At 38.5% G+C, this 9,984-nt stretch overlaps 1 protein-coding gene across 1 annotated transcript in view; it reads left to right on the top strand.

Moving 5' to 3' along the window:
- The first annotated feature begins 9,770 nt into the window (after positions 1 to 9,770).
- LOC138358427 (uncharacterized) overlaps positions 9,771 to 9,984 on the top strand; it is a 2,456-nt gene continuing 2,242 nt past the window's right edge. The window contains exon 1 of the mRNA XM_069316272.1: positions 9,771 to 9,984. This exon is cut by the window's right edge and continues 186 nt beyond it. Coding sequence (XP_069172373.1) covers positions 9,907 to 9,984 — 78 coding nt within the window. The 5' untranslated portion in view covers positions 9,771 to 9,906.

Genomic DNA, 9,984 nt, shown 5'->3' with positions numbered 1-9,984 from the left:
AAGCCTTACGCAGGTCCACAAATAACCCAACAGGAAACTCCTTTTTATCAAGAGCTGCGTGAATTACGTTAATCATACTAATAAGTGCATCGTTAGTGCTTTTTTTGGGTCTGAAGCCATATTGACAAGAGCTAAGTATATTGTGTTTGGCTAGAAAAGAGTAAAGCTGCTTGTAGATTAGCTTTTCGAATATTTTTGACAAGTTAGGCAGGATTGATATAGGTCTATAGTTGTTAACATCAGTGAGATCACCACATTTGTAGACAGGGGTTACTCTTGCTTTTTTTAGAATGTCAGGAAAGGTTTGGAGTTCAAGTGACTTGTTGAAGAGCAATGCAATAGCAGGGGCTAGAGATCTGGAGGCTTTTTTGTAAATTAAAGTTGGTATCTCCTCGAGGGCACTAGACTTGGTTTTAAGGGAAAGGATTATTTCATTGACATCAGTGGAACTAGTAGGCTTTAGGTACAGAGACTGTGGATAGTTACCTGTAAGATAGTCCTTAACATCAGTACAGGAAGATGGAATATCATTTGCAAGGGATGACCCAATGGAAGAGAAGAACCTATTGAACTCAATAGCAGAATCAGAGGCTGAAAGCTGACCAACGTTATTGGAAAGGAGAGTTGGTTTGTTATTTAAAATCTTCTTTGATCCCAATATTTGTGAAATTGTGCTCCAAGTTTTTTTAATGTTGCTCTTTATTTGGGTAAATTTATCTTCATAGTATTTAGTTTTGGCTCGTCTAATTATTTTAGATAGCAATAACGAGTAATTCTTTGAGAAATCTTTGGAGACTGTTCCTAGCCTATACTTCTTCTCAAGGTCGTGTTTTTTGTTAATGGATTTAAGTATTCCCTTTGTAAGCCAAGGATTGTTAAGTCTTTTGCTTGTGACTTGTTTTGTAAGCATAGGACAGTGGGTGTTATAAAGACTAAGAGTTGTTTGTAGAAAAGATTTCACTGCTAGGTTGATGTCCCCTATGTTACCTAACTCGGACTCCCAGTTGACATTATCAGCAGCAGTTATAAAATTGTTTATAGCAGTTTCATTGTGCAGCCTAAAGCTTAACTCCCTTGTCTCTAGAGGTGGTTTGCTAATGTTAGTTAAGAGAAATGTGGGGTAATGGTCTGTAGTGCTATCGGTGATTATACCTGAAGTAAGCGGAGAGGTTATGTTGGTCCAGATGTGATCTAGAGTCGTAGCAGTACTATCAGTGATTCTAGTTGGTCTAGTGATTAAGGGTATGAGGAAGCAGGAATTCATACAGTTGAGGAAGCTAACAGCAGTAGGGTGTTCAGGCTCGCAGAGGTCAATATTAAAGTCCCCTGCGATAATTAGATGGTTTTTGTTCAATCTGTTATCTAGTATTAGATTTCTAAGGTTTGAGTTGAATTCAGACACATCAGTGTTCGGAATTCTATAGACTGCACCCACAGACAGGACAGACTCGGCACCCTTGACTCTGTAACCGAGTCTAAGCCGAGCAGTAGTAACATCTAGAAGTCTGCTGATTTTATTGGATGATCCATAGATGTGTGGCTCCTCTTGTATGATAGTATGATGATAGATGGAATTACTAGTTCCAGTTTCTAGGCAGGCGATGAGTACTCACAATAACCTTAATTAAGCGTCAAAACAAAAATGTGTATACTCTTTTTACTCTCCTGACCTTAGTTCTCGAGCTATGTATTTCATTTTGGTACCAACGTGTTCGCAATAACATTCTCTAGAAGAACATCAGCAAAAACGGTCACCAAAAGTTATATGAATACCAGCACCCAATAAATACCTACGTAGATGACTCGCCGTGAGTGCCCAAGAGCAACAAAATGTTTTTACTCTTGGGATTGTTATCACTTCCACACTTGTCCTACAGCGTTAATTGTGGTATCAATGTACTTGCAATGAAATTCCCAACACGGTGATATGAATATAAACGTAGAATAATGGTCGCTGCCCACCCGCAAGAGTGTGGGAAGTGGCGGAACTGTTACCCAGTATTGGTGACAAGACGACACATGGGCGATACAGCGCTTTGAAAGTTTATAATTATTTCACTGTCCTGACATTATTATTGTATGTACGTCATTCATTTTTGTGCCAATGTTTTTGCAATAGAATGTTCTATGAGCCCGTAGGTAAAAAAGAGCAACAAAGCGTAAGATAGAATAGCACCATATATAAAACAACGCTGGTATATCAGTGAGCGTCAAACGCACACGAAATGTGTGTGTTTGATGGTGGTCAAACGATGTTTGATGTGTTTGATCAGGTGATGTCCTGATCCGCCTAATTAAAGTATGAATTATGTTGAGAAAAAATAAGAAAAAAGGGAAAAAACAGGGGTGGGAGAAACATGACAGAAAAAGAGTAAAAATACAATTTGGTCAACAAAACAGCATTGTTTAAAATAAAAGATATGGATTGACATTTTGGGGGTTAGGTTGGTAGGTTACATTGAGTTAATTAGGTAGTACTTAGTGTTTATCTGTTATAGATAGGAGCTGCCTGGTATGGGCCAATAGGCCTTCTGCAGTTACCTTTGTTTTTATGTTTTTGCCCTGTAACCTAAATGGTTAGAGAGGCACATATATGGGCTTAGGGACTGAACCCCACACTACATTTAGCTAAGCTGGTTACAATCTTGATGATATAGTTACAAAATTCTGTATAAGTCGTCACATTATCAATGGGTTCGAGATCAACCACAATTTCCTGAATAGATATAACAAAGGGGATATTAATAGGGTATTAAAATTGTCAACACAAGATAGAACACGAAACAATGGGTATAAATTGGATAAGTTTAGATTTAGGAAAGACTTGGGTAAATACAGGGTCAGTAACAGGGTTGTTGATTTGTGGAATTTTTCTTAACTTATAAATTTATCTTTATTTATCTTAAACTGGTTGGGAGAGGTACAGTTTTTAACATAATTGGGAAGGTCATTCCACATTCGAGGTCTCTTGATTTGTAAAGCATTTCTAGTTTGACTAAGTCGTACTCTTGGAATATCAAATAGGTATTTGTTTCTGGTGTGGTGCTCATGGGATCTGTTACAACCTTCTAGGAAGCTTTTAAGGTCAGGATTGACATTACAGTGCAGCGTTTTATATATATAAAATACACATGAGAGTATGTGCAGGGACTTAATATCTAACATATTCAGAGATTTGAGTAAGGGGTCCATATATACTGCCCGGTTGCCTGAAATGCTATATGCCTACTATAGTGGCTTTAGGTATTGTATGCACTAGCTCTATCTATAAATCCAACATTATGTTTGTAAATCAACTATGTATGTACTTTCCTGAATAAAATTGACTTTACTGTACACTTATATTCTCTGTGGATTTGTTATCCCCTATCGTTTGGGAGAAAAAAAATGACTAATACATTCGGCGAATGACTTTGACTTCAACTTCACTTTGACTTCGTTCATGTCATCGTATTTTCCGTAATATATAAAGGTTATGACAATGCAATTATATTATTGTGTGCAAATAAGTTTGAAATTTCATGTACCCTAAAAATATTAAAATAAAGAATAAGAATAATTAAATAATTGTTGTAGTAAATTGTCACACGTTCATCATACGCAAACGAACACACAGTTTGGAGCGTCAGTACAAGACCGCCGCCATTTTAAAACACGGCTTCGAATGTAAGTAATGTTTTTCTCGTACTAACACTGTGTTATACAATAGATTTGGTCTTGAATTCACAAATTTAGTTGTTACATCTGACAGAGTATGTTAGACGGTGTAATGCTGGTCCATGTTAACATATTTGTGGGCTTGGTTGGTTTAAATGTGGAGGCGAGGCCTGGCAGTGCTGGTGTATGTGGAGGCGAGGCGAGGCCTGGCAGTGCTGGTGTATGTGGAGGCGAGGCCTGGCTGTGCTGGTGAGTATGTGGAGGCGAGGCCTGGCAGTGCTGGTGTATGTGGAGGCGAGGCCTGGCAGTGCTGGTGTATGTGGAGGCGAGGCCTGGCTGTGCTAGTGTGTATGTGGAGGCGAGGCCTGGCTGTGCTAGTGTGTATGTGGAGGCGAGGCCTGGCTGTGCTAGTGTGTATGTGGAGGCGAGGCCTGGCTGTGCTAGTGTGTATGTGGAGGCGAGGCCTGGCTGTGCTGGTGTATGTGGAGGCGAGGCCTGGCTGTGCTAGTGTGTATGTGGAGGCGAGGCCTGGCTGTGCTAGTGTGTATGTGGAGGCGAGGCCTGGCTGTGCTGGTGTATGTGGAGGCGAGGCCTGGCTGTGCTAGTGTGTATGTGGAGGGGAGGCCTGGCTGTGCTAGTGTGTATGTGGAGGCGAGGCCTGGCTGTGCTAGTGTGTATGTGGAGGCGAGGCCTGGCTGTGCTAGTGTGTATGTGGAGGCGAGGCCTGGCTGTGCTAGTGTGTATGTGGAGGCGAGGCCTGGCTGTGCTGGTGTATGTGGAGGCGAGGCCTGGCTGTGCTAGTGTGTATGTGGAGGCGAGGCCTGGCTGTGCTAGTGTGTATGTGGAGGCGAGGCCTGGCTGTGCTAGTGTGTATGTGGAGGCGAGGCCTGGCTGTGCTAGTGTGTATGTGGAGGCGAGGCATGTACAACACTCCCCAATAGGAAGAAAACCCACTGGGTTCTAGGCTAGGTTAGGCTTATCTGTAATAATTGAATTAAGCCTAGCAAAGCCTAGAACCTAGTTCAGTAATTTAAAAAATGTTGTAACTTGAAAAATGCCATTCAATACATTAAACAATTTAAATATTTTCAGGCAATCAACACAACCCTCTCATGTTGGCTAACCCTCTCTCATGTTGGTCAATAATTTAATTATTTTTTTATGGAGTAATCTTTGCTGTTGAAATGTAGTCTTTTTGAGACTACATTTCAAATGTAGTGTGTGTGGAGGCGTGTATGTTAGGTATTACCTAATATACACGGTCTAATATATCTGTGTGAAATAGATTAAATCCATTTATTTGATATTCAGCTAATAGTTCTGTATTTTCTACATTCATCCATGTTTTGGTAAGTGCAATAATATGTATTGTTTCATTGCAGATTAGAGATTCAAGATAGTTCTAGATTTCCGAAGTACTGAAACGCGCGCCATACAGGCTTGGTGGATCTAGGTGCAAGGTAAAATTATTTACATTTACTTGTTTTGTATTTATATGCATTATTCTATAGAATAATAGATCTCGTAATAATTTTGCAAAAATAGTGGCATTTACTATTTTTAAAAGATTATTAAAAAATTTACTGATATGGTGCATTCGGAAGGGCGAAGAGGGAGAACGGCCTGTTGACATAGCTCGGGTGCAGGGGGGGGGGTTGTGTAAAAGCCTGGTTTGTGCCTCGGAGAGGCTATGGGATCCAGTAAGTTCAGTAGAACTTCGGTTTCAACCCTTTTACCCTGTTGTAGCTCAGTCGATTAAGGCAGTGTCTGGGATGCTCCCGGACGCAGGTTCGAATCCTCGTCACGGCCCTTGTGGATTTGTTCATTTGATGCATCACGTTATTGTGATCTGTGTGTGTAATTCTTCACTTGCTACAGCAACAGGAATGTGTGTGTATGTATTTGTGTTGTTGAATATGACCGAAAGTGTAAGATTAATGATTCTAACACAAATCGTCTGAATATTTGTTTTTCTTCACTGTCGAGAGTAGTTAAAAAAATTTACTCGAGTTTATTTTCACACTTTATTTATGGTCCTTAAGTCCCTCTCCTTAATGCTGCTGCTGTTTCTCGCATCTTTGCATCGCTTGTATGTTTGGGGGTTTAGCCTCTTGCTATATATTGATTCCATTTGTGTGTGTTTGGGTCTCAGGCCCTCTCACAATTTCTGTTGAACAAACCCCTTTTCCTAGTTCTGCATCTCTCCTTTGGTACAAATTTTGTTGTGCTTTTATCATATATTTCACAAAACTTGACATACATTTCATTTACTTCATGTCCTATCAGCAAGTGTTTGTCAAATTCTTTAAGGAAAGTTTATCATCCTGATTGCAGATCTCTAGCGATATTATGTCAACTTCTTGTGGATTCGCAATCATTATTTAATTTACCTTTAGGTGTTCTTTCACCAGCACAGCAACACTGTACCTCTCCCAACCAGTTTAAGATAAAAACTAAGTACTAACTAATTAACTCAATGTAACCTACCTTACCCCCAAAATGACAACCCATGTCTTCTATTTTAAACAATGCTGTTTTGTTGACCAAATTGTATTTGTTTTTTTCTGCAATGTTTCCCCCCCCCCCCCCACCACTCTACCACCACATTGAGTTTAGTAGCTCTGTGCACGTCAGGTGCTGTTTATTATACAGACCTACTCCTCCATTTGACCTAGTTTCTCTATCACATCTATATCACTTTGTGCTTTAGGCCTGGTGGAGCTTGGTCCACCAGGCTGTTGTTTGGAGTGGCCCGCAGATCCACATACAGTCTGCATATGATATACAGTCTGTTGATCAATTGAACTACAGTAGTTAGTTTTTATCATCCGAATGCACCAATATGTGTTCATTCTTCCCAGATGAAGGAACTAGGTAATATTCATCATCTGAATGCACCATCTGAAGCTTTAACACACTCATGATACACGAGAGGTTTAAAAAACTTTTAAAACTTTTAAAACTTTTTGACCTATGTATTTAAAAGCAATTCTAAAGTTAAAAAGTGTAGCATAGGCCCCCTCGCAGAATGTTCTTAATATGATCCTCAGGTTATAGTTTTCTATCTAAAACCACCCCTAGATCTCTTTCTTGATCAGAATTCTTTATAGATCTCTGTGGCTCGATCATAGAAACTGAGCAAATTCGTTACACTGGACCTTCCAGATCGAATACCATGCTGACAGTCTGATATATCATTCAGTACGTCTGCATCTGAAATTGAGCAATACCGGATTTATTATTTGGTTTTATAAATTTTATACTTATAATCTTAACTTATTTCAGAGACCACGAGTAATCTGGGCTTCGAACTCAACAGAAAAGCCTTCCGTAGACCTGCTTCTTTGCTACATAATAGACAAAATTTAGTAAGTATTGATTTATTTACTATTTATTATTTATTTACCGTTATTAGTATAATAGATCTCGTAATAATTTTGCAAAAATAATGGCATTTACTATTTTAAAAAGCTCGGGTGCAGGGGGGGGGGGGTTATGTAAAAGCCTGGTTTGTGCCTCGGAGAGGCTATGGGATCCAGTAAGATCGTCCTTCCTTTCCTCCCTAGAATCTGGATGTAGCAGGTGCTCAATTGTCAAAAGTGAAAAATTGGTTTTGTCTTCCGAATGCACCATTTCTGTAAATTTGCTAATAATCTTTTAAAAATAGTAAATGCCATTATTTTTGCAAAATTATTACGAGATCTATTATACTAATAACGGTTTGATAAAATACAGTAGACTGCCTACTGGATAATAGTTCCAGTCCACCTGTAGACAGGGATCTCACATCAGCTTGTATATTATACAAGGATAAGATTTGATAAATTCAGTTATTTGACTGAACACTGGCTCAGTTTAAATCAGAGATTTAAACATACATAGTCTAACCTAGTTCCATAACTAACAGCCATTAGCCATTCATGCACAGCCATCAGCTGGGCCATAGACCGGCAATTTTGCTTTTTTCCCAAGCCGGTCTGTTTTTTTTTGATGCCTCAGTGGCCCATGCACAGGTCCGTTCAAGGGGATTAAATAGCCGTTCTATGGCCCCAGGGTTTGTATTTTATCAAACTCTTATTAGAATAATAGATCTCGTAATAATTTTGCAAAAATAGTGGCATTTACTATTTTAAAAAGCTCGGGTGCAGGGGGGGGGGGGGGTTATGTAAAAGCCTGGTTTGTGCCTCGGAGAGGCTATGGGATCCAGTAAGATCGTCCTTCCTTTCCTCCCTAGAATCTGGATGTAGCAGGTGCTCAATTGTCAAAAGTGAAAAATTGGTTTTGTCTTCCGAATGCACCATTTCTGTAAATTTGCTAATAATCTTTTAAAAATAGTAAATGCCGTTATTTTTGCAAAATTATTACGAGATCTATTATACTAATAACGGTTTGATAAAATACAGTAGACTGCCTACTGGATAATAGTTCCAGTCCACCTGTAGACAGGGATCTCACATCAGCTTATATATTATACAAGGATAAGATTTGATAAATTCAGTTATTTGACTGAACACTGGCTCTGTTTAAATCAGAGATTTAAACATACATAGTCTAACCTAGTTCCATAACTAACAGCCATTAGCCATCAGCTGGGCCATAGACCGGCAATTTTGCTTTTTTCCCAAGCCGGTCTGTTTTTTTTCGATGCCTCAGTGGCCCATGCACAGGTCCGTTCAAGGGGATTAAATAGCCATTCTATGGCCCCAGGGTTTGTATTTTATCAAACTCTTATTAGAATAATAGATCTCGTAATAATTTTGCAAAAATAGTGGCATTTACTATTTTAAAAAGCTCGGGTGCAGGGGGAGGGGGGGGTTATGTAAAAGCCTGGTTTGTGCCTCGGAGAGGCTATGGGATCCAGTAAGATCGTCCTTCCTTTCCTCCCTAGAATCTGGATGTAGCAGGTGCTCAATTGTCAAAAGTGAAAAATTGGTTTTGTCTTCCGAATGCACCATTTCTGTAAATTTGCTAATAATCTTTTAAAAATAGTAAATGCCATTATTTTTGCAAAATTATTACGAGATCTATTATACTAATAACGGTTTGATAAAATACAGTAGACTGCCTACTGGTTTTACCTGTAATAAGGTTTGATACAGATGATTATGATTATGGTTTTGGCCTCCACCACCCTCTCACCTAACTTGTTCCAACCATGTCTACCACGCTGCTTGCGAAAGTTAATTTTCTAATATTTCTGTGGCATCTTTGTTTGGTTACCTTTTACAATATCTTCTTTTTATTCTACCATCTAGTTTTGGCATTTTATGCCTCTAACCTGGGAGCCACTTATTGGCAAGTCTATACCTTTACCAGTTGATGTGATTCTTTAGATATGGGCACCATATCTCCAGGTGTCCTACACAATTAGCTTTAATTAAATTTTCCAAAATTATCACTTACACTTGTAATACAGGGTTCTAGGTTCCCTATAGTGTCCTTTATTGAAATAGAGTTTAACAACAATTTCAATGTCCCTATTTTCTTTTAGATTATATCTCAACATATAATTAATGTCCAACAGGACATGATTACTCTTTCCAATGGGAGGATGGTATTGAATATTTGATCTAGTACTGATGGAATAATTTATATAATAATCACTAGAAATTATTTCGATAAGAATTTGAATTTATGCATGTCTTTGTTTTAGCATGCCTCTATTTCCATATGTTACATTTCTGCATGTCTCCAATTCTGGAAGTGTTCACTTTTGCATGTGCCTGACAAGGATGTTATATGCACCAGCTTTAATTATCACACATTGTATATAATGAATGACTTATTTTTAGAATTTTAATACATATTGCATCTGTCAATACATTATTAACAATAATATAGGTAATATGGTAGTCTAATGTAGAAATTTGACACTCTTTAACAGAATGTACGAGTATAAGCGAAAAAAGCGACTCCAATACAACAACAGATGGATGCAAGTATCAAGAAGGCTAAAACGTATACACAAAATGCATCCAAATACAGCTGTACACACTAGTGAACCCATTAATCTTACTGAGGCAGCATCAAGTTCAGAGATTGAGTCGTCAGACAATGACATTAGTTCTTTTGAAGCCGAGTCAAATCAAGAGTATGGATTAGGCTCTGAAATTGATGATTTACACATGAATCTTACTGATATTCATGATGTATTATCTAATTCTCAAAGTGAGGAGGAGAATGATGACCATGATAATCATCATTCACTTGTTTACCCACAGAATTTATTAATTCAGTGGGTAAACAAGAATGGTGTTACACACAATGCTGTTGATGAATTATTTTTTTGCAGTAACAGAAAAAATGGAATACATAATGAAGGAATTA

The sequence above is a fragment of the Procambarus clarkii genome, chromosome 7, assembly GCF_040958095.1.
Source record: "Procambarus clarkii isolate CNS0578487 chromosome 7, FALCON_Pclarkii_2.0, whole genome shotgun sequence".
Lineage (NCBI taxonomy): Eukaryota > Metazoa > Arthropoda > Malacostraca > Decapoda > Cambaridae > Procambarus > Procambarus clarkii.
This window is presented reverse-complemented; position numbering and strand designations above follow the sequence as displayed.